The sequence below is a fragment of the Acomys russatus genome, chromosome 16 (assembly GCF_903995435.1).
Source record: "Acomys russatus chromosome 16, mAcoRus1.1, whole genome shotgun sequence".
Taxonomy (NCBI): Eukaryota; Metazoa; Chordata; class Mammalia; order Rodentia; family Muridae; genus Acomys; species Acomys russatus.
This window is the reverse complement of record NC_067152.1, coordinates 6049160-6073329: the sequence shown is the minus strand read 5'-3', so window position 1 is coordinate 6073329 and position 24170 is coordinate 6049160. Positions and strand designations below refer to the sequence as shown.

General features: G+C 52.8%; 1 protein-coding gene across 2 annotated transcripts in view; it reads left to right on the top strand.

The window, feature by feature from the left end:
- Ksr1 (kinase suppressor of ras 1) overlaps positions 1–16403 on the top strand; it is a 139867-nt gene extending 123464 nt beyond the window's left edge. The window contains exons 10-19 of one of the 2 annotated variants that reach the window (XM_051158088.1): positions 3375–3429; positions 3960–4008; positions 4735–5114; positions 7553–7649; positions 11062–11195; positions 11872–12003; positions 12177–12312; positions 12847–12980; positions 14247–14327; positions 16195–16403. In XM_051158088.1, coding sequence (XP_051014045.1) covers positions 3375–3429; positions 3960–4008; positions 4735–5114; positions 7553–7649; positions 11062–11195; positions 11872–12003; positions 12177–12312; positions 12847–12980; positions 14247–14327; positions 16195–16273 — 1277 coding nt within the window. In that variant the 3' untranslated portion in view covers positions 16274–16403. The remainder of the gene's footprint in view (positions 1–3374; positions 3430–3959; positions 4009–4734; positions 5115–7552; positions 7650–11061; positions 11196–11871; positions 12004–12176; positions 12313–12846; positions 12981–14246; positions 14328–16194) is intronic. The other variant, XM_051158086.1, reaches the window with a different exon arrangement.
- Positions 16404–24170: the final 7767 nt, after the last annotated feature.

Sequence of the window (24170 nt, the reverse complement as noted above, 5' to 3'; positions counted from 1 at the left end):
AGCCTCTGGGCCTACTGGGGACTTTGAGACTTGTCTTCGGGGTGGCGAGGGACCTAAGGGAAGGACTCTTCTGTCGCTTGTTCTTTTTGTTTGTTTTGTTTTGTTTTCCGAGACAGGGTTTCTCTGTATAATAGTCCTGGTTGTCCTGGACTCTTTGTAGACCAGGCTGGCCTCGAGCTCACAGAGATCCACCTGCCCCTGCCTGCCGAGTGCTGGGATTAAAGGCGTGCGCCACCACTGCCCGGCTCTGTTGCTTGTTCTTGTGCCTTACTTAATATTAATACGCATGTACCTGGAATGCTCTTGACAGTGAAGTCTGCCCTTCACACCACCCCACCCTGCAGCTGAGCCATGGCCCCTGGATCAGCTTCCAATTCTGTTCCATTCTGCCTTTATTCTCTGAACAAATCTTTTGCTAAAACATCTAGTTTGTTTGTTTTCTAAGAAGGGCCAGTTTGAAAAGACAAAGGACACAGAAAATGTCCTTTTTCTGATATTGATTGGACCCTGTCCACTTACACAAATGACCCATGAGGAAGGTGGGTCCCCATTGTCCCCCGCACAGAAACCTTACCTTCTCCATGATGTTAGTGGACTCACGAACAGATCCCTAGAGGGCTGGGACGGGCCCACAGGGGAGGACTTGAATGCCTCCGGCCACCTACCATCCTGTGCTGTCCAGGAGTCTCACAGCTGACCTGCACAGAAAAGCCTGGGCAAACTTAGGCGTTTCCCCACTCACAGTAAGGCACTGAGGGGTTAAGCACCTTCCTGAGTCTTAGCATGAAGTAGACCCAAGGTTAGACTCACCTAGAGTCCCAACTACTGGCAAGGCCTTGGCGGGAAAATGGAGCCCGTGTGTTTAAAGCCAGCCTAGGGAAGATAGCAAGCATCTCAGAAACATAGAACAAATGCCATGTGATGGTCCCCTGTGTGGAGTCACAGCACTTGGCAGGACCCAGAGCTCAGGCAGTGAGGTCAGGGTGCTTCCGGGTGGGGCCAGAGTGAAGGGAAGGATGCTGTTCTGCAGACACAGTTGAACATGGCGGAAGCCACTGTGTTCCCTACTCTACCTTAGCCTCTTGGCTCCAGAGTGTTTTCTAGAACAAAGCTGGCCCAAGCTTTCCCCAGTGCTCACTGGCCAGGGCTGTGCGGCAGAGGAACACCGAGATGCTCCGCTGCCCCGTCTCCTGGGCTCACCATGCCCCAGTTCTCTCCTAGTTTGGGTCCTCTTTCCTGCATGGCTCCACCTTTTCTCACCAGAACCTGCCCCTCAAGTCCACGCACCCCCTCCTCCCGCGCTGCCTTTGCACTGTGTGACTCACCTCCTCTTCTGTTTAAAGCTGCCTACTTCATTCATCATAGACAGCAGTTTATCTTCCCAGGTGAGTCTTGTGCATGGGTCCGCTACCTGCCCCTTGCTGTGACCCTCTGTCCATCACCCCTGCAGCTGGGCAAGAGGGCGAGAAGTCCCCCTTACGTGGGCTGGGACCCTGGAGTCCATCCTGTCCAGCCTCTTGCAGAGACTGCAGGGAACTGGTTTAAGGTCACACTGCTAGGAAGCGACAGGAGGATAAGAGCTTGGAATGAGGGCTGCGGCCTTCTTGGTGACGGTGCCTGATGAATAAAAATAACAAGCGATTAGAGAAAGAGAATTTGGGAAAGTCTTAGAGGCATCAATCAGTCAGGTTGCTTTGCCTTTCCCAGCCTTTAAGACACAGTGCCACCTGCTGGTCGTCAGTGGAACTACCACCTCACTGCAGAAAGTTTGAAGGGAAAACTTTCCTGTTCAATAGGGCAACCCGTGGATTCCTGTCTACAAAAACTATTTTTGCACACCTCTGCATTTGGCCATACTCCTTTCCCTCCTGGCTGTAGAAGATCAGTACTTTTCTCCTCCCGCTGGAAGTACCCAACATGGCGGGCCGCTGTGCGTTAGACTACTCTAATCGTCTTTTCTCTTAAATTGCCAAGGCTGGAAGCCCCAGTGTTTTTGGTTATTCCAGGCTTTTCTGTCCCCCAGATGAGCTCTGTGAGCTGGAGCATTTGGTAGCCCTTATCCCTGTAACTTCTCAGGTGTGTATGTAGGCTGCCAGGAGTTTCGAGGAGATCCGTCCCCTTTGTGGGGGTTCTGCCCTTCCCAAGAGCCTTCCTAGTTTCCAGCTCTGCGATATGTACACTAGTGTCCCCCACCTCAAGGGGGGAACCACAGCACTTTTTCCTGAATGGCTTGTTTTGCCCTGCAGGAGCGGGTAGGGTTCCACGTACTAATTGTAACGGGGACACCTGGGAACGGACGCACTACACAATGCACTCTTAACTTTCAAGGGCAAGTGTGAGGCTTCCCAGACATCTGCCCATACCCCACTCCTACACCTCATCTGAGCTTCTGGAGTGGCCTGAGCGTGTGTGTCCATGCGGGCCTGGTAGTCTGGAGGCCATACAGTAGTGGCTGGAGAGGCCATAACAGATGTTTCTGAGGCCCATGGACCCCCCCACACACACACCCACAAGCCCACCCAGGATATTGGGCGAGTATGTTCATACCCTCTTAAGCAGCCCCACAGCGAGTCTGAGTCTGGCTCCGCTGAGAAAAACCTTCCAGCGAAGGAGATTAACTGGGGGCTGGGGGGGGGGGGGGGTCTTTGTTCAAGGCAAGAAAGGGGCCACTGATAGCTTCTCTTTGTTGAGGAAAGGGAGCACTGACCCCTGCTGCTACTCTTCACTGAGCACGTTGGTTCCACTGCAGGGGAGGGGGACCATCTGTTTCTGGTATCCTAGAGGTGGGTCTTCGCGCTACAACTAGACCACCTAGGGTCAAGGGCTGGGCCTCAGCTGCCCAGTCTGGAGCCTTTCAGCGCACAGACAGAATTTCCTCGTCTTACTCAGAGTGGTGACACCAGCCACCCAATCAGGGGATCAACAGCTATACCAGCTGCCAGTCTCACAGGTGTTATTAGGATCCATAGAGCTTCGGGCTCTGACACTGGCTAGGCAAAGAGTGTGTCCCTGGTTTCAAAGAAATGACGGCCAGCCCTGATTCCTACCAGAAGGACCCTCTGCAGCGTGGCAGCATCAGCTCTTACCACTTGTGGAGTCCTTTGGGCCCAGGGCAGTGGTTTGAATTGTTGGAGGGGTCTCTAGAGTCACTCGCCTAGAGCCCCTCTGCCTTGGGCAGCCCGTAGACCAAAGGCTGTAGAGACGGAGTTTGTGTCAGCACTCGAAGTACAAGCTGATCCTGGTGTAAGTGGCCTGAGGAGCGGTGGCAGCTCAGAAGCAAGGGTGTGTCCCTGGTGTGGTGGCTGATGGGGGGGGGGATGTGGGAAAGCTCTCTCACACTTTGCTCCCCTCCCATTCTGTTCTGTTTCCTACAGACATTTCAGCCTGCCCTCAGGCAGCCCCGCCCTCCAGCACGTCGGACAGTCTGCGGTATGAGCCCTCCTCCTCCTCAGCCACCTCCCACCCCACCCCCCTATATTTCTGACCCTCTGGTTCTGGGCCAGCCTGGAGGAGAACGGGGCTTACCCTGTGGGGGTTCATTTGCCTTCTGTCCCTGCAGTGAGCACTGGGTGGGGCTGTGTATCCAACAGCAGCAGGCTTGTGGCCCAAGAAGGAGCCCAGGTGAACAGAGACCTGCTAAACCTAACTCCTGTCTCTGGATCCCCTCCCCATCGGTTTCCTTGAACACTTGGCTCCTGGCCCCTCAGTTCTCCAGCCGGTGAAATAGGCCTCCCAGAGGGGTTAAATTTCACAAGTTCACACAGCAAGGAGGCGGTAGCCAGGTCTCAGGTGCAGGCGTGTGAGGCCCTGCACTATGTGCTGCCAAGGGCCAGGGTGGTAAATGCTCAGCCCTCACCCTCACCCTCACCCGCTCCAGTCGGCCTCCTGACGGTGTCCACAGCAGCCACATTGCCTCACCCAGCCCAGGATCTCCTTGATAAAGCCCACTTCCCTCTTAGGCTCAACGACCAGCCCAAAGCAGACGTGCTGGGTGTTCACGACGCAGAGGTGAGTGGGAGTGACATGCGTGCATGAGACCCAAGGTAGCTGTCCCCCGCCTCCTCTCAGAGTGTAGGTGGGGCCATGGGGGACTAGGGTGCTGAGCCTGCTGCAGCAGGTGTGGGTAGATGTGCACTGCAGGGGAAAGTAAGCTGTTGCCAGCTAAAAGAACCTCTTTATTCTCCTGTCTTTGCAGGAGAATACCTTTAAGAATACCTCACTCCCAACCCACAGACCTGGGCCGTGGCCTGGGAGCTAAGTCAGTCAACCTGGGATGGGGGTTGGGCATCTCGTGTTCTCAGAGCTTGACAGGTGGTTCTGATCCTTGCCAAGGACCGCTACCGTCATTCTAACCAGGTGTGGTGGTGCATGCCTGCAATCCCAGCCCTTGAGGAGATGAGAGGTGTAGGAGGGTCAGAAGTTCAAAGTCATCCTCAGCTACATAGCAAGTTAGAGGCTAGCCTGGGCTACGCGAAGCCTTGACTTAAAAAGGAAAGCCACTGGCTTGACCTTCAAACAGAAATGTGAACTAAGCCTGGGTCTCTGCAGGGGGCCAAGGCTTAGACTGTTATTGCTGTTGAGGGCAGGGAGCATAGGCCTCAGAAGCTGTGCATTCAGACCAGAGGGTACCAGGAAGAGGCAGGCAGGGTACCAGGCATTGGTGGTGCCTGGCCCGCATCCCAGGAAGAGACGACCCAGATTCACTCCCCTCTCTGTTTAATCTTGTTCTTTCAGGCTGAGGAGCCGGAGGCTGGAAAGTCGGAGGCAGAAGATGATGAGGACGAGGTCGACGACCTCCCCAGCTCCCGTCGGCCCTGGCGGGGTCCCATCTCTCGAAAAGCCAGCCAGACCAGCGTGTACCTGCAAGAGTGGGACATCCCGTTTGAGCAGGTGGAACTGGGCGAGCCCATTGGGCAGGGCCGCTGGGGCCGGGTGCACCGAGGCCGATGGCACGGAGAGGTGGCCATCCGGCTGCTGGAGATGGACGGCCACAATCAGGACCACCTGAAGCTCTTCAAGAAAGAGGTGATGAACTACCGGCAGACCCGGCACGAGAACGTGGTGCTCTTCATGGGGGCCTGCATGAACCCACCGCACCTGGCCATCATCACCAGGTAAGCCACCCAACCTGGGCCCAAGAGCAGCACAGCTTCCCTGTCCCTGCAGCCTGCTGCTTCTGTGGATGCCCTGGAGGGTGTGGAAGGGTTATCAGAGAGAGGAAGGAGAAAGCCAAAGATCCCCATGGACCACTGACATTAAAACATCAGAGCTGGGCAGGTGCCGTGGCTCACTCGGGCAGGCAGAAGCAGGCGGATCTCAGTGAGTTCAAGCCCAGCCTGGTTTACAAAGCGAGTTGAGGACAGCCAAGGCTACGCAGAGAAACCCTGTCTTGAAACAAAAATCAACCAAACAAGAAAGCCATCAGAGCTGGATGTGGCAGCATACACCTGTAGCGCTAGCACTTGCAGTTTGAGACAGGAGAATTTTGAGTTTAAGATAGCCTGGGCTAGCTGGGCGTGATGGTGCACACCTTTAATCCCAGCACTCGGGAGGCAGAGGCAGGTGGATCACGGAGTTCGAGGCCAGCCTGGTCTACAAAGCAAGTCTAGGACAGCCAAGGCTACACAGAGAGACCCTGTCTCAAAAATCCAAAATATTAAAAGATAGCCTGGGCTATGTAGCAAGACCCTGGTCTCCCCTCAAAAAAATTAAAAATAAGCACATGGGAGGCAGAGGCAGGCGGATCTCTGTGAGTTCGAGGCCAGCCTGGTCTACAAAGGGAATCCAGGACAGCCAGGGCTACACAGAAAGACCCTCTCTCAAAAAACAAAGCTCATTTAAGCTTGAGGGTCTGAGATCAGATCCCAGTGGTGGAGTTTACAGGGTTCTCTCTCTCTCTCTCTCTCTCTCTCTCTCTCTCTCTGTGTGTGTGTGTGTGTGTGTGTGTGTGTGTGTGTGTGTGTGTGTACAGCTGATCTCTTGGTAGGGCCTTAGCTGTCCTGGAACTCACTATGTAGGCCAGGCTTGCCCCAGTCTCAGATTCACCTGCCCCTGCCTCCTGAGCGCTGAGAATACAGGTGTCCACCATCATGCCGGCTTTCACACTTTTTTTTTTTAACCATTTATTTATTATGTATACAGTGCTCTGCCTGCATGTAGGCGTGCTGGCCAGAAGAGGGCACCAGATTTCACTGTAGATGGTTGTGAGCCACCATCTGGTTGCTGGGAGTTGAACTCAGGACCTTTGGAAGAACAGGCAGTGCTCTTAACCTCTGAGCCATCTCTCCAGCCTCATGCTTAACTTTTTAAGTGGGTGCTGGGACCAAACTCAGGAACTCATGACTTGCATTCCGTGAAGCCAGGGGAACCCCCAGCACTATGAGGTGCCCTGGACCTGGACCCTGTGCTTTGGGGGAAGCAAGAAAACCACTTCCAAAACAAACAACCATTTTTTTTTCTTAATGTAATGAATAAGTAAACTTTGCCATTTTTGGCCTGGAGAGATGGCTCAGTGGTTAAGAGCACCGTCTGTTCTTCCAAAGGTCCTGAGTTCAATCCCCAGCAAGCACATGGTGGCTCACAACTATCTGTAATGTGATCTGATGCCTTCTTCTGGCCTGCAGGTGTGCATGCAGACAGAGCACTCACTATATACATAATAATAAATAAATAAATCTTTTTTTTTTTTAATGCCATTTTTCTCAGAGATAAGAGAAGTCCTGAACAGGTAGGCATGGTGGCGCATGCCTTTAATCCAAGCATTTGGGAGGCAGAGGCAGGTGGATCTCTGTGAGTTTGAGGCCAGCCTAGTCTACAAAGTGAGTCCAGGACAGCCAGGGCTACACAGAGAAACCCTGTCTTGAAAAAACAAAAAACAATAGCACATACACACAAAAAGAACTCCCGACCAGTGTCAGATCACTAGAGTTCCCTGACCCACTTTGTAAAATTCCAGCTCAAACAGGACAGCAAGTCTCCAGGGCACTCCTATGGCCACCCTAGCTCTGCAGCCTCTTCTGCCATCCATCCACCCCTCACTCAAGCCTCCAGTTCCAGAAGAGCTTGGAGTCAGTGAGAGGGGCTACCCAGAGAGGAACAACAGGACACACACTTAGCAACAGGATGCGATGTCCTCGGATCTACAAATAATGAAAATGATAATCTTTGTGTTGAGTCCCAGAGCCTTAGTGTGGCCTGTTGAGAGTCCTGGAGGCTGAGTTCACCCCCAGCTGAGCTCTCCTGTCTGGCTTGTGTCCCGCCATGCCCCTTGACCAGCTGCCTTGACCAGCTAGAAGTGTGGTGAACTGTCTCCTTGTGCAGGGAGAGCTGCCAGACCCTGCACCTGCAGGAGTGGATGTGCATCTATGTGTGTACATGTGTAGCCGGGCTCCAACAGGAGTCTTGTTTAACAACACATATTCTTTGGGTTGTGTTTGTTGGGATGGAGAACCTTCCAGAAGCAGGTGGGCGCAGTTCCTCTCAAGGGTTGCATGGTGTGGAGCTAGCCTGTACCAGCTCCAGGCCTCTTACCAATGGCCACCACCTTCCACAGCTTCTGCAAGGGGCGGACATTGCACTCATTTGTGAGGGACCCCAAGACGTCTCTGGACATCAACAAGACGAGGCAGATCGCCCAGGAGATCATCAAGGTAAAGGCGGGGTTGGGGTTCCAGCTGCCTCAAGAGCTCTTGGTCCTTCCCCGGGGCCATATCTGCCTATGTCAGGTGGTGTGTGGCACTGCTGCCTGGGTCTCTGTCTTTTTTTTTTTTTTTTTTTTTTGGTTTTTTGAGACAGGGTTTCTCTGTGTAGCCTTGGCCATCCTGGACTCACTTTGTAGACCAGGCTGGCCTTGAACTCACAGCGATCCGCCTGCCTCTGCCTCCCGAGTGCTGGGATTAAAGGCGTGCGCCACCACGCCCGGCATCTGGGTCTCTGTCTTATCCTGTCAAATCCAGAGCTTTCCACTCAGTTGGTGTTAATAGAACGGAATTAGTTGGGAAGAAACGATGCGTGCTCTAAAAACAGTGTCACTCAAGCTGTGTGACCTCAGGAAAGTTGTTTCGTGTCTCTGAGCCTCTGCTTCTTCCCCTGTAAATACCAACACAACCTCCTTGATTAGGTCAGAGCCGAGACAGAATGGGGTCATTATACAGCAGTCGGCATGGGGCTGCTTGGTGACGTTTCCTTGGTATCTGAGGTGGGGAGCAGAGTGTTGCAACTCAGGCCAAAAAAAAAAAAAAAAAAAAAAGCACACTTTTTGCAAACTTGTGATTATCCAAGTCCAGGTATCCTGAAAGCAGGCCCTTTCATTCAGTGCAGGCAGCTCTTTTCCACTCTCATTTAAAAGAGTAATTAAAGTGAGCCTCTCACTCATTGCTTATACAAACTGTTCAGAGGACTGGAGACGGGGCTCAGCGGTTTAGAAGTACTTGCTGCTCTTGCAGAGGGCCTGAGTTCAATTCCTAGCACCCAGCACCCACTCTCCTCTGGCCTCCCTTCCCTTCTGAGCCCTCCTCCTCTCTCCTGCCCCTCCCTTCCCCTTTCTCTGGGCCGTTTTGTATCTATGGCTGTCTTTAGAAAGGAAAAGACAAGCCGAGTGTGGTGGCGCACGCCTTTAATCCCAGCACTTGGGAGGCAGAGGCAGGCGGATCCCTGTGACTCTGAGGATAGCTTGGTCTACAAAGTGAGTCTAGGACAGGTAGGGATACACAGAGAAACCCTGTCTAGAAAAACCCAAAACAACAACAACAAAAAAAGAAAGAAACGAAAAGATAGTCACAGTGGCATTTGGGGACAAGCCAGGATTTGTGTGTGCCCCTTTCCCATGGACATGCTTCTCAATTAAGCCTCCAAGACCAAAACCCCCAAGGTGTCACCTCTGCCTCCAGTGTGGTCTGTGGACTTTCAACAAGGACTGTGTTCTATCTCCTCCCTCCCACACCTGAATCCTACTCCTCCCCGCTCCCCCTCCTCCCTCAGAACTGGGAGCCCTCTGAGTCACAGGAGCCAAGGTGGCCAGGGTGGCCACTTCCAGGACCCAGGAGGAAAGTGACTCAGGGCTCTGGGGCTGCCTCTCCCTCCTGCTGAAACCTCTCCTCTTCCCCCTGCCTCCCCCCACTTCCTTTTTGGAGGCATCTGAGGTGCTTTGAGAGTCAGAAGTAGAGCAGAGGGACTTGACCCTCAGTGAGAGGGTTTGCAGCTTTTGGGGTTGCCATGGAGACCCTGGGAAAGGGCTGGTGGTCCAGACTCTGCTCTATGGCCTGTCTCTTCCACCTGTTCTTTTGCAGCCGTCACACCTGGTTTTTGTTTATTTGGATGGTTGTAGTTTTGTGACAGGGATTCATGTAGCCTAGGCTATCCTCAGATTGACTATGTAGCTGCCTCCACCTCTTAGGTACTAGTGGGATCACAACTGTAGCCCACCAAGCCCCACTCAATGGCCACGGTGTGAGTAAGCCTCAGGAGATGGGCAGCTGCTTGTCCTTGTCAGTCCACTGTGGCACCTGGAAAAGACTTGTGCCCTGGTTTAGGAAGTGGTAGGGGGTTATACACATACGTACACATGTACATATACACACACACACATATATAAATACATATTATATGCGTATGTGGCTTGCATTCCAGTCATAGTCTGGGGAAAGGCAAGGGGCCTGCCTTTCATGGGAAGACAGGCTTGAGGGGAGGGCCTCGGCTCACATCTTCTTGCGTCTCAGAGCAGAATCCACTTGGGGTTAAGCTCTCCTCCGAGACTCCCCACAACAGCTTCCTGTCTCGTGGATGATAAGGTTTCCTAAAAGTGGCTTTTATGTTCTTTAGCATGTGACCCAAACTTTTTTATAGCCAGGGACACTTGCGGGGAAGCACTGAGTGCCCTCATGGAGGTGGGCTCAATCTGCAGACAGGCCATTTCTTTTCTTTTTTTTTTTAGCCTTGGCTGTCCTGGACTCACTTCGTAAACCAGGCTAGCCTTGAACTCAGAGATTTGCCTGTCTCTGTCTCCTGGAGTGCTGGGATTCAAGGTGTGTGCCACCATGCCTAGCTCAGACAGGCCTATTTCTATTGTGAGTGACAGTGTCTTGCCCCAGAGGTGTCAGGGACCTCCAGGAGCCCTAAGAATTTGGGGATTGGAGTTGAGCAGCTGTGGCTTTAATAAGATCACGTTGTCAGGTCATGGGCTCTGTGGAAAGGAGCCTTGAATGGTCAAGCCAGAACACGCGCTGGTGGGAGTCCTCCACCACCATGTTTCACCTGATGAATGAGGAAGCTCAGAGGGGCCAGCACAGTGCTAGCCTGTGAGGGAAAGGCTTCATCTGGGGGTTCTGCTACCATGATTCTCACCCCACCCCACCCTCTGTGTGTGTGTGTGTGTGTGTGTGTGTGAGAGAGAGAGAGAGAGAGAGAGAGAGAGAGAGAGAGAGAGAGAGAGAGAGAGATAGAGGCCGGAGAGGAGAGATGGAGAGAGAGAGAGAGAGTGAGAGAGAGCGGAGGAGAGAGAGAGAGAGAGAGAGAGAGAGAGAGAGACACTGACACTATGGCTAGTGGAAACTGAACTCTGACCTCTGACCCTCTGCAAGACAAGGAAGTGCTCCTAACCACTGAGCCATCTCCCCAGCCCCTGACCAATTATTTTAAAACCTGCAGTGCTGAGTACTGGACACAGGCCCACATGCCTGCTCAGCACACACTTTACTGCTAAGCTACATCTCTAGCCCGTGTCGCTGGTCTTCACACTCCTTGACTCCGCCAATCACTCTGTCCACACTTCACACCTCAACCGAGGCCAAGGAGGCTAGTTGGCTACAGAGTGGCATAGAGAGCATGAACTGCCTTGAGGTCAGATCTGAGCTCTGTGTCTTAACTGCTGTGTGGCTTGGGGCAAGTCATTTTCCCTCTCTGAGCCTCGGTTGCTTCGTGTACTGTAAGCTGAGGGCATTATTCTGCCTGCTGACTGTATGAGGATTTGGGGGGGGGGAGGGATAATATGTCTCATCCCAAATAAAGTTCAGCCTCCATCTCTTCACATCCCCACCCCCTGACGCAAGGCTGGCTGTCTTCCAGGGCATGGGGTACCTTCATGCTAAGGGTATCGTGCACAAAGACCTCACGTCCAAGAATGTCTTTTATGACAATGGCAAAGTGGTCATCACAGACTTCGGACTGTTTGGCATCTCGGGCGTGGTCCGAGAGGAGCGGTGAGTTGGCCGTGGGTGTCTGCGGGAGTCAGGGGTGGGGGGGAGGAGCTTGGAGCACTATGTGGAGTACCCCTGCCTGCGCCCTGGGGGGAGCCTTCCCTGCACAGGCTAGGTTGACTCGGGTCCTGGTTCTGCCCACACGGGGTTCAGTCCAGATTTGGAACTGGGTGACGTTTAGGTCTCTCCCAGTGCTTGATGATTTCCAGGAGGGTCCCTGTGGAGGCTGAGCCCCCTCTCCCCCCCAGCTCACATTCAGCTCGGCCACTCAGTGATGGGTGCGGGACTCAGCTTATAGCTTCTTAAGGAGAAAGAGCATTGGGTTTTACTGTAGGTGGTTGTAAAGGGTTTGGAGTGGCAAGAAAAGCTCCTCCCTAAGAGTGGGGGGCCGGGGGAGGGGGGGTGCTCAAGGAAAAGTAACAGGCCAGAGAATCAGCATGCAGGTTTGACATCTGCAGACAGGCCTGAGGTACTAGACCTAGACAGACCAGCCCCTCCCTAAGCACAGGGACAACGGGGGGGGGGGGGGGGTGCCTCCCTTGCCCTAAAAGCATACGACGAGCCTGTTCAAAGGCGAGACCCCCGTGCTCCTCTTAGGCTCTCTGTGTACCACGTGTGAGTGCAGGTGTATACAGTCAGGCCACCTGCTCCCCACTGAGGGGCCTGTGTCCTTGTCCAGGCGTGAGAACCAGCTGAAGCTGTCCCATGATTGGCTGTGCTACCTGGCCCCTGAGATCGTGCGAGAAATGATACCCGGGAGGGATGAGGACCAGCTACCCTTCTCCAAAGCTGCTGACGTCTATGCATTTGGGTGAGGAGGCCACAAGCGTGGGCGGTGTGCCTCGGAGAGCTGTGGCTGTGCTGCTTGCTGGCAGGGTGACTGTGTCCTCTTTGATCTTTTGTCTCTGGCTCCTAATGTGCCACAGGAGCGCCTGTGGGGTTTTGTGACGGTCTAATAGCTCACACTATGGTGTGTCTCTGCAGGACTGTGTGGTATGAACTACAGGCAAGAGACTGGCCCTTCAAACACCAGCCCGCAGAGGCCCTGATCTGGCAGGTCGGAAGTGGGGAAGGAGTGAGGCGAGTCCTGGCATCCGTCAGCCTGGGGAAGGAAGTCGGAGTGAGTAGAAGGAGGCAGGTCCAAGCGTGGGCTGGACACGTGGCTGGACTGCCCTCCATGCACGCATCTGAAAAGGACCACAGACAGGGTCTCTGGCTTTCCTAACGATGCCTTGTGTTGGCCACATGTGCAGGCCACCCTCCTGGGTGTCAAGGCTGCAGAGGGCGCTCTCGGGCTGAGTGGACCCTGGGAAGAAAGCCTTCCTTTTGCTGTGGTGGCAGCTGTTCTGAGGCAGGGGGTGGGGGTTGGGGAGGTGGGGGCATGGGGGAGGTGGTCAGCTGCTGCACCCATATTTGGTCTGTCCAGTCTCCACTCTGCTAATACTGAGGCGCCCCCTTGTGGCGGCCCCATTCTATGTACATCCCGAGAACCTTGCGTTTTGACTTGGAAGGTTGGTAGCTCATCTGAAACACTTCCCAGAGTTCTGCAAAGTCCACATGTGTGCCTGGCTCTCGGGAGCTTCGTGGAGACCCTTATGAAGTGCACCTCACTCCCCAGCTGCCCCCACACCACCAACCTCAGTGCTCTTTGCAGGAGATCCTGTCTGCCTGCTGGGCTTTCGACTTGCAGGAGAGACCCAGCTTCAGCTTGCTGATGGACATGCTGGAGAAGCTGCCCAAGCTGAACCGGCGGCTCTCTCACCCTGGGCACTTTTGGAAATCGGCTGAGTGAGTACTCGCTCCATGAGCCACACCCTGTGGGCCTTGTCTGAAGTGTGTGTGGGCGCCCTCTGGTGGTTATTTATCAGACTGCGATCTGAGGCTTCCACAGGGCAGAGTAGCTGAAGGAGCCTCATCTGCCCAGTTGGTGTGCTAGAAGTGCCCAGTAACAGGCCAGCACCTCTGGTTTCCACCTTTGTAAACCTACTCACCAGTGTATTAAACCATCACTGGCACCAAGCCCAGGGTAGACCAGGGTGACAGAGTAGTTCCTGAGAGAAGGGATCAGAGGTCAGGACCATGTGGGTACCAAAAGAGCCCCAACAGGCAGCATCAATATTGCTTAGGCTGACACCCACTTAGTCGCTGAACCTGTGGAGCACTGGAAGCTTGCTGCCCCTCAGTGGGTCATACCACCGAGCTGTGTGGCACTTGTGTCAGAAGCCTTTTCCTATCGTGGTCCTTTGTGCCTCGAGGCACAGAGCGGGGTCCACTGTCATCGTCTTGTATTCTGTCCTGTTTAGCTCTCTGGCTTCCTCTCCCAAAGACTCCTCTCCAGCCACAACCCTTCATCTGGACCTGGGGCCTTGTCACTTGTCTCAGTTCCCACAGCAGGGGGTGGGGGAGGGGAAGGGAGGATCTCTGTGAGTTCGAGGCCAGCCTGGTCTACAAAGTGAGTCCAGGACAGCCAGGCTACACAGAGAAACCCTGTCTCGAAAAAAAGTGTCAGGCGGTAATGCCCCCGAAAGTTTGTAAGCAGGTGAGGTGCCTGCGTTGGCAGTGGGGCAGGGGTGGCGAGGCTCAGAGGCTGAGCCTTGTGCTGCTGTAGACGTTGGGCCCTCTTAAGCACAGGCTTCCTCCTCTATCAAACCGTGCCTGACCTGGTGGCTCCTGTTCCCGGAACCCAGTCAGCCCCACCTTCTCATCACAGATGAGAAACCCACACCAGGCCACAGCCACCAGCTCCCAGGCTTCCTGTGACAGCCAGGATGACAGGCTCATTACAGGCTGAGCTTTGTGTCCCTGGCCCGCGCTTCTTTAGACACGATGCCTCTAACTTTTGTTTCTCTCCTTTCTTTCCCATTGGCTTTGTCACGTTTCGTTTTTTCGGGGTGGGGTGGGGTGATGGCCTATCTTGTCATCTCCCCTCTCCCATCGTCCTAACTTCTCCATCTGTCTGCTGGCTGCCATCACCCTGCCGGGCTGGACCGAATTGGATGGCTCTCTTCAACTGCTGGTGAAATGGTCTTGGGCACCCCCCACCCCCCCCGCCAGCCGCTGGAGGAGCCGCTACTACGGAAAAGGACGCTATGGTCACCCTGACTTTAAGAGCTCCTGTCCAGTTCTGGAGCAATAGTGTGTTTGTCACTTCTCTCGTTTCCTGCTTGTGTGTGGCTGTCCCACTGCATAGCTGCCTTTCCCATTCTGTCTCTGCATGCCAGCTACTGTGACCTTCTGCAGCTAAAACAGCCACCAGCAAGGGCCACTAGGCTTGTGTTCCTCACAGAGGGTGAGAGAAACCCACAGCGTGTGGCAGGCAGTTCTCCCCTCTCTCTCTACACCACATGAGCTAGCATGTGGGTGAAGGGGGGATTTAGCTCATTGAACCAAAGTCCCACAAATCCTACCTCTGGCCAGAGCTCCAAAGAGAATTCAGTGAGCCAGTTGTGGCAACATATGTCTGTCATCCCAGAATCCAGGAAGCTGAGGGAGGGTAATTTTATGTGTGGGTCCAGCCTGGGATACATAGTGAAATCTCAGAAGTCAAAGCAATGGCAGCTAGGTGTGGTGGCGCACACCTTTAATCCCAGCACTCAGGAGGCAGAGGCAGGTGGCCCCTCTGTGAGTTTGAGGCCAGCCTGGTCTACAAAGCGAGTTGCCAAGAGAGACCCTGAATAGCTAGGGATGTGACTCAGTGGTAGAGCTCTTGCTTAGTGTATATGAGGTTGGGGGTTTGGGCCCCAGCACTACAAATATTAATAACAGCAATAATAATGATCAGTGTAGAGGGAGGAAAGAGCAGGAGTAATAATCTCTCAGAAGCCAGTTTGATTGTCACAAGGAGCTGTGGGTGCTTGGGAAAGCTTTCCTGTGCCCATGCCACCTGTTAGACTTGCCCCACTGTCATTCTGAAGGGTGGATTTGGGACCCTATTCCCTACGGGCAGGTGGGTCCCTGGGCAGCTGCTCTGGCCAAGCCGCCGTGCCCTGGCTCCTTTAGGCTCAGGTTCTGATCCCACTCTCTCCTCTGTCTGTAGGTTGTAGGCCTGGCTGGCTTGCATGCCCTGGGGCTTCCTTCCTCCTAATCGCCAGCTCAGCTCCATGATTTCTGCTAAGACTCAAAACGCGCCAGCAGGCACTAACCCAGGGGACGCCACCTCTGCCGCTCCAGTCTCCTCCTTGCGCTGTTTTTTTTTTTTTAACAACGGCCCCTCCCATCCACGTGGCCTGTGGGTGCCTGACGTGTGTCACTGCCAGGGAAGGATGGCACTAACAGGGTGACCCCTCAAGACGGAAGAACAGCCTTCAGCTGCCTTCGCGGATGAGACGGTCTTTTCTCTCTTGTTCTCCCAAGAGTGGCTCTTGCTTGCGTTCCTCTGGTCCCAAGCCCTTACTAACACCTTCATGGACCCCCTGCCAAGCATGCTCAGAGGATGGGGAGGAGGAGCTTGGTGACTCTGAGACATTGTCCTGCAAGGGGTGTCGTGGTTCAGAGCTAACCGGAGCCAGCACTGAGGTTGTGGGCCCTGTCTAGGTCCTCAGGAGCCACACTCAAAAAAACGTCTTAAACAAAGTGATACCTGTCACCGTTGGTAATGGAGGCAGAGCTGCTGTCAACCAGATTCTGCAGTTGGGCTCCGAATTCTTTTCCATAGTGGCCCTAGTGGACCCCACACGAGCCTTGTTTCCAAAAGGAGTGTGTAACACCCCTGGTCCTCAGGTCTCTCTAACTGGAGCAGCCAGTGAGGAAACAGCCTCTGTGAGCCCACGACGGCTACCGCCATGCTGGGTGCTGGGGAGTCAGGTGAACAAGCCGTGTCATTGTTCTCCCATTCCCCTTGCCAGGTAGGCACCACAACTTAGGGTGGCCAGGAGCAGCTCTGCCAGGGCTGTGGACCAAGCACTTGTCACCACTCAGATCCTCAGCTAAGCTGAGCTCATGACACCTTGACTCTGGGCGAGACCGGCGGGGCCATAACCCGCGTCTCTGCTCCTCTTCGCAGCATGAACAGCAGCAAAGTCATGCCCCGCTTTGAAAGGTTTGGCCTGGGGGCCCTGGAATCCAGTAATCCAAAGATGTAGCCAGCCGTGCACGTTCATGCAGAGCGTGTCCTCCCTTCGGAACCATGCAAACCACCGCCACGAGGAGTCGGAGAAGCCTCGCACCCCGAGCTGCAGACTAGGAGAATGACACGTCCATGCAGAACGTGCCTCAGAGAGGTGTATGGGGCTCGGGCCCCGAGCCATGCATGCTACTCCAGGTGACACCACGGCAGCAGTGTTCACACAAAGGTTCCTCCCCAGCAAGCTTGGTATTTTACAGGAGACAGTAATAATTCTGCAGAAGGGTGCTGGCACTGTGGAGCAGCGGAAACGCTCCCCCACCCTTCCGGGGGGACCCCTGCAACAGTGAGGGGCCCAGAGCTGAGCCAGAAGGGAAAAAAAAAACAATGGCTGTGGCTGTTAATAGGGGAAGAGGACATGGCAAGAGGTTTGCCCTGGCCAGTGCTTGGGCCTTGACCCCCACCGGTCCCCTCTGTCCCATAAAGGAACGCCAGCCCTTCCTTAGGTAACAGAGGGAGCTCTGGCTAGAAATCCATCTGGATTATAGGCGTTAGGAGTTCCTGGAGAGCTTGGATCCAGTTCTGGCTGTTCTGGGCTTGTGCTGAGGTACATACAGAATCCGAGTGGCCGCTAGATGGATCTGATGGCTCTTAGCCCAGCTTCTACCACAGGGGGAGGAAACAGTCACACATCTGGGGTGACATGTGCTACTTCTGAGGACTCCAGATGGGCAAGAAGGTTGTGCAACTCAGCCTCTATCGTCATAAGCTGCCCTGCCCGGCCCCACCCCGCCCCAACCCCCAGTGCCTCATATTCACCCCCCAGAGCCGAGAGCCAGTCCATCAGCTAGCTATGTGGACAGTGAGTTCTTGGCTGAGAGGAGAGAAGGTGGCAGACGCAACCTGCAATGGCCCTAGCACCTTCAAACCCATTGTTTGTCATGCCAAAAGGTTCTAGACCTGCTACCACTTCTGATCCCTGTGTGCGCTTCTGAGCTCAGCTGGGGGCATGAGACCGTCCAAACACCTCAGCTAGATAAACTATCTTTGAGCCTCAGACTTCCGTTTGTGTTCATTTCAACAAGCAGAAGGGGCTGGAGTGAGGTAACTCAGACATGCTCTGAAAGCTGTCATCTACAGAGCAGAGTGGCCCTTGAACAGAGGGTAGGCAGCGTCAGCCTCCACAAAAGAAATGGGAGTGGTCCCGCCGTGGAGTGGCCATGTCGCTCCCTCAGTTAAATCTGAGTAAACCTCAGTTCTCAGAGCTCTCCCTTGCATCTGAATCTGGTCCAGGTGTCTCTCTTTTTGTTTGTGTTTTTTTGAGATAGGGTTTCTCTGTGTAGCCTTGACTGTCCTGGACTTGCTTTGTAGACCAGGCTGGCCACGAACTCAGAGATCCACCAGCCTCTGCCTACCGAGTGCTGGGATTAAAGGCGTGTGCCACCACCGCCCGGCCCAGGTGTCTCTTGCCCACCTCCTGCCAGCACAGTTGTTCATGTACAGGAGATCTGGGACAGTAACATCTTGACCCTTCTGCCTCAGTGTGGGGAGGAAGAGCTATCAACCTGTGTTCAGCAACACATGGGTCATGTGTCCTCTGAAATGGGACTGTCCGTCATTTCCCCCATCCCTTCACGTGACCTCCCTGCTCCTTCCTACTCATTCTCCCTACTGCCTCTGTGCTGTTGGCACTTTCCCAAAGGCCACACACACAGTGCCTAGCCTCCGGCCATTCTTTCACTATGTGAATGTTGTGGTGTTGGCCTCCCCTCACACGAGCCATCAGACTAACAGCCGTGTCAACTCTTTCATCCCCTTGACACCAGCCCACAGAAGGCGTCACACACACAGAGCCCTCTGACAGTGAGCCTGGGTCTCGCTCTGTACTGTGAACATCGCAGTTTGGAAAGCTTTAAACCCTGTGGTGAATGTGGTCCTGTGCATGTGCTGGGGACCAGACAGGAATAGCCGTGGTCCCTGACCATGTCCTGGAGGCCCGACCTCTGCCAAACTCAGAGCTGTAGTCCTAGGACCCTCCCCTGCCCTCTCCAAGGCCTGCCTCTGTACCGCCCTTCACTTAAGAGTGTTCCCCATCATGGTCCCTTGCTTCCCTTTCTACTTAGGTGACTGTGAATTGAGGTTAGGAAAGCTTGCCTCCCGTGTGCTCTCCCTGTCTCCCAGGAGGCACAAGAAGGATGAGATACTGTGAATTCAGCCCCCATAGCCACTGTGAAGGCAACGAGAAAGGCTCTGGCCGCAGAGGGCCTACCCGCCTATTCCAGGCACTCAGTTCCCAGCCTCACCCCTAAGGAAGCCTTTTCCCATCAGAGTGGCCAGTACTGAATCCTAGCTAGTGCTGGTCTGGCTGCTCTGATGCACCACATCAGAGCCCTCGGCCGTCGTCTCGTGATCCAGGCAGGGAGTGGCAAGCCCTTGTTGCCCTGTAGCGACAGAGTCGGGTGGAACAGCCGTGCTATGCTGCAGCACTAGCCAGGATAGCATCTGTGTGTGTATACACCTAATATCTTCTGTGGTGTCTATTCGCTTATTTTGAATGTGATGTAAAATTTGTACAGTAAAGGTTTTTTTATATTTTCTATCAATTGCATTTGTCTTCCAGAAATGCTTTAACTTAAATTAAAATGGTTAGTCTTGACAAACGCGTTCTATTTGGGGTTTTTGCCACTGCTAAGAATGTACCCTCTGACTGAGCCAGGCCTAGGGCTCTGGAGTTTGTGAATAAAGTTTTACCAAGGTGTCCTGGGGCTTGTGTTTATTTTGACCAGTCCTGATGACTGTTGGGGACCATGTGGGTGGGTGGCCCAGGAGGACAGGAATGGAGGGTCAGGGGTCTGAACCTCTGCCAGGAGTTGAGGACCTCCCTAAAGAAGGTGGTATGGATCCAGGGCTGGGGGACCAAGGGTTCAAGTGCACCCTCAGTTAGCAAGTACCAGGCCAGCTGAGGCTACATGGGACCCTAACTGACAGATGCAGGGACAGAGAGACAGAATCTAGATCTCAGGACAGGCGTCTCAGGGCTGGAGAGATGGTTCAGGGGTTAAGAGCACAGTCTGTTCTTGCAGAGGACCAGAGCTCTGTTCTCAGTGCCCATGTCAGTAGCACCTGCTCCCTGGGATGTAACGCTGGCCTCTACAGGCACCTACACTCTTGTGTGCATGCACACACAATTAATTTTAAAGTATCTTTTAAACAGAAGGGGGCAGAAGGAGGTGATGGGGCTGGGGCCCACAGAAAGAGTGGCATCCTCAGCTGTTACATGTGATGCAGACCCAGTGGGTACCTGTTAACTAAGGTGCCTTTCATCTGGGTGGGGGGCGAAGGGGCAGGGAAGGAGCAGAATTCAGCTGTTTTGGAGAGTAGCAGAAGCAGAGCAGATAGGAGATAAGGAACCATTTGTGGGGCTTCTACTGTAAGCTTCTATCTCCCCTAACCTCCTAAGCAGCGCTGCTGTGAAGCAAGAGTTGTGGCGTTCAGCTGGGAAGGCAGGTAAAGAAGTTGAGGCATTAGCTGGAGAGGACAGCTGTGGTACCCAGGAGATGCTCTGACCCTGGCCCATCATCAGAAGCCAGAGATCCTCCTGCTCAGTTCTGGAGCTCCTGCTGTGTTCAAAAGCGTAGTGCTGAGGCTGGGGAGATGGCCCAGCGGCTAAGAGCACTCACTGTGCAATCCTGAGGACCCAGAGATTGGATTCCACTACCCATGTCACAAGCCGGAAGTTACACAAATGCCTACAGCCTCAGCTCCTAGGGAAGGTAGGAGGAGGATGCCTGTCACTTGCTAGCTTCCAGCCCAGCCAAGGAAACATGCCTCGGGTTTGAGAGACTCTGACTCAAAGGTGTAGGTGCAGAGTGATGGAAAGAGATACCTGGCTCTCCTGACGCCCACGTGACAGCTCACAACTGTCTGTGACTCCAGTTCCAGGGGCTCCAACACCCTCTTCTGGCTTCTGCAGGCTCCTGGCATACACATGGTGCACATACATACAAAACATCCATACACAGAAACCTTTAAAAAGAAAAAAATTTTTTTTTGCTTAAGCAGTTAACTAAAAAAATACTGTATAAGGCAGTGCTGAGCCAAGTGTATATTCTTGTTACCCCAGCACTTGAGAGCTAGAGTCAGGAGTTGTTCAAGGTTAACATAAGCCAGGTGAAACCCTGCCTCATCCTGAAAAAATTCACAAATTGTGAAAAGTAAACAATATACGCTTTTTTAAAAAAACTAAGTCGGGCTGGAGAGATGGCACAGTGGTTAAGAGCACTGACCGCTCTTCTGAAGGTCTTGAGTTCAATTCCCAGCAACCACATGGTGGCTCACAATCATCTATAATGTGATCTGATGCCCTCTTCTGGCCTGCAGAGGTACAAGCAGACAGAGCACTGTATTCATAATGAATAAATAATTAAATAAATCTTTTTAAAATAAGTCGTGTGATGTGAGTATGGGTCCACATATGCCATAGTGCATGTATGGAGGTCAGAAGATGCCCCGGCCTGCCGGGGTTTGACTAACGGTCGGGAGGAGAATTTTCCTGTATAGAGACAGAGCACAAGACACGAAAAAGGGGGCAAGTCTGCATTCTGATCAAACCCCGTTTATTGAGAAATTTCACAGTTTTTATAAGGCAGGAGGCAGGGAAGCATATTGCTATGGCAACCCAGCTGCAGGCTATCTCAAGATGCAAGGAATTCCAAGCAGGTCACAACATCCTGCCACACCGAATATTTTGCTAGCTTTATCTAATCTAACTGCTAAACTACAACTGTGCAATCCTGAGGATCCAGAGATTGGCTCCGTCTAAATCTTTAGTCTAACTGCTGAACCATGACAGGGTCAGCTGGTGTCTGGTGAATGGCAGACTACTGGAGAAATAGGAACATAGGCTCTGACAAGATGGCTGAACATTGGCTATGTAGCCCGTCCCCTACAAGAAGACAGCTCTCAAGAGTCGGTCCTTCCACCATGGGTTCCAGAGAGGGAACTGGCTTATTGTGCCAGCCCAACAGCACCCTCCTAACTGTGGGCAAGAAGAATGCTTATAAACAAAGCCGCAGCTTACACACTCCTCTTCCAGAAGCCACCTTGCATGCTCTGAGTCCCCTTCTACTGAGCAGTTCATTCAATCTCTGAGACCCCCCCAACTCTGCCTTGTGAGACAGAAACAAAAGCAAATAATAACAAAAAACAACCCGCAAAACTGTTGAGCTGCTGTCAAAAACAAACAAAAGCAAAACTGCTTAATGAGAGATTTGTTGCTGTAAATGCTTGTGAGAGAATTTGTTGCTGTAAATGTTCATGAGAGAGAACAAGATTAGAAGCCGGGTAGTGGTGGCGCACACCTTTAATCCCAGCATTTGGGAGGCAGAGGCAGGCAGATCACTGTGAGTTCGAGGCCAGCCTGGTCTACAAAGCGAGTCTAGTACAGCAAAGGCTACACAGAGAAACCCTGTCTCGAAAAACCAAGTAAATAAATAAAAATTAAAAAATAAAAAAGATAAGAGTAGAGATGGATGAATAGGGGATGAGAAACTGCTAAAGATCACTCAAGTCCAAAGCTGGTTCTTTGACAGGATTTAGCAAGATTGATAATCGTTTAGGTGGACTAAGAAGACAGAAGACTGAAATTGTCAAAATCAGAATGAATACGGAGACATTACTACCAATATATATGAATGTGCGTCAACAAACGAGGTTAACTGGATGAGCCAGACACAACGCCCACCAGGACTTAATCAAAGAAATATATTTGCAGTCACATCTACAGAGGAGAAATGAAATTAAACCGATCACCTAAACTCTAGGCAAAACCCTGGACCTGCTAGTTTAGCATGTGAATTCTACTTAAACATAAAGATCCAATGCCAGTATTTCTTAAAGTGGAGAGCACTTACTAACTTGCAAAGCCAGCATCACACCGATACAAACTCGTATTTAAAAAACATCGGGCAGTGGTGGCGCACCCCTTTAATAATCCCAATACTCGAGAGGCAGAGGCATGAGGATCTCTGTGAGTTTGAGGCCAGCCTGGTTTACAGAGAGAGAGTTCCAGGACAGCTAGAGCTACTACACAGAGAAACCCTGTCTCGGGAGGTGGGGGTGGTAAGTCCCAAAATCAGGAGAGCTGAGATGGCTTAGCAGGGAAATGCATTCACTGTGTAATCCTGGTAACCTGAGTTTGATTGTCAGAACTCAGTAAAAGTAGAAGCAGAGAACCAACTCCACAGAGTTTTCCTCTGGCCTCCACATGCACAGCCCCCTGCAACATGATGATGACGGAGGAGGAGGAAAATCGTCAACAAGATGCCAACTAAGCACAGCATATTAAAAGATTACTTGCCGCCGGGCATGGTGGCACATGCCTTTAATCCCACCACTCAGGAGGCAGAGGCAGACGGATCACTGTGAGTTCGAGGCCAGCTTGGCCTACAAAGTGAGTCCAGGACAGCCAAGGCTACACAGAGAGACCCTGTCTCAAAAAACAACAACAAAAATAAATAAATAAAAAAAATAAAAATATTATTTGCCAATCCCAAATGGAATTTGTTCCTGGAATGCAAGGATGGTTTGATATAGGAAGCTGATCCTGAGATTACAAGTATGTGCCACTGTGCCTGGTTACATCCCCTGATTTTTTTTTCCTTCTGTCTCTCTGTGTATGTGTGAGTCTATGTGCATTTTCATGGGTGTACAGGTACACATGCTTGAGCATGCAGAAGTCAAGCTCAGGTGTCCTTTTTTATGGGACATCCGTTTTGTTTTGTGAGATGAGATCTCTTTTGGGACATGGGACCTGCCAACCCCAGAGGTTGAGTTCTCAGCCCACAGCACGTAGAAGTGAGGAAGCATTCACCCTCCTCTGAACTGGTGCTCCATTCTGGTGGTGAGCAGACCAGAGACCCAGGGGCTGCCCAGGTTGTAAATATGCAAGTCAGATTCCTGCTGTCAGCAAAATGCAGCACGCTCTGGAGGAACAACAGCGGGACAGCACACGAGTGGCTGGTTGCTCAGGCAACTGCCTCTAGCCATCTCTGGAGCTAATAGGCGGTGGTGGCCAGGGCACCCACAGACTGAGGCATCAGACTGCCCCATTTGTCTCCTGATTCTGTCAGTCATCACCTGCCTTGGGGTTCTCTGATTCTTAGATTTGTCCGTTGTTGAACTCTACAGGGCTCTCGGGAGCGTCACTTGAAATGTGAAATTTTTAAGTGAAAAAATCTCCTGTGCCAAGCACTGCTCAGAATGCAACCTGGCATCAGAGCAACACTGGCTTCTTTCCTGGGGACAGCCACAAGGCACACAGGGGGACTGGGTCCCCTGAAGCTGGGTAAAAGGACAAACAGGAAAATATTAGCAGCGTAGGCAGGCGTGACCTCTGTAAAACACCCTAGCATCCGCCATTTGTCATTGTTTCTCCCAACAGAGATAAGAGCTTCACGTGGGGGCTGGAGAGATGGCTCAGAGGTCAAGAGCACTGGCTGCTCTTCCTCCGGAGTTCAATTCCCAGCAAACCACATGGTGGCTCACAACCATCTATGATGAGATCTGGTGCCCTCTTCTGGCCAGGCAGAGTACTGTATCCATAACAATAAAGAAATAAATCCTTGAAGAAAAACAAAGAGAGCTTCACCTGGGAAGCATGCCGCCCTGTTGACAGGACTGCTTACGGTTTGCAGGTGCTTTACAGCTGGGGGCCTGGGCTCAGTTGGTAGAGTGCTTGCCTAGCATGCATGAAGCCCTGGGTTCCATCCCTAGTGCTAAATACACAGGCACAAGCAGTGCTGTGCCCTGTAATCCCAGCACTCAGGAGGTGGAGGCAGAAAGTTCAGAAGTTCATTGAGTTTGAGACCAGTGTGTTAGGATTCTGCTTCAGTCTGCCTACCTGTGATGTCACTGCT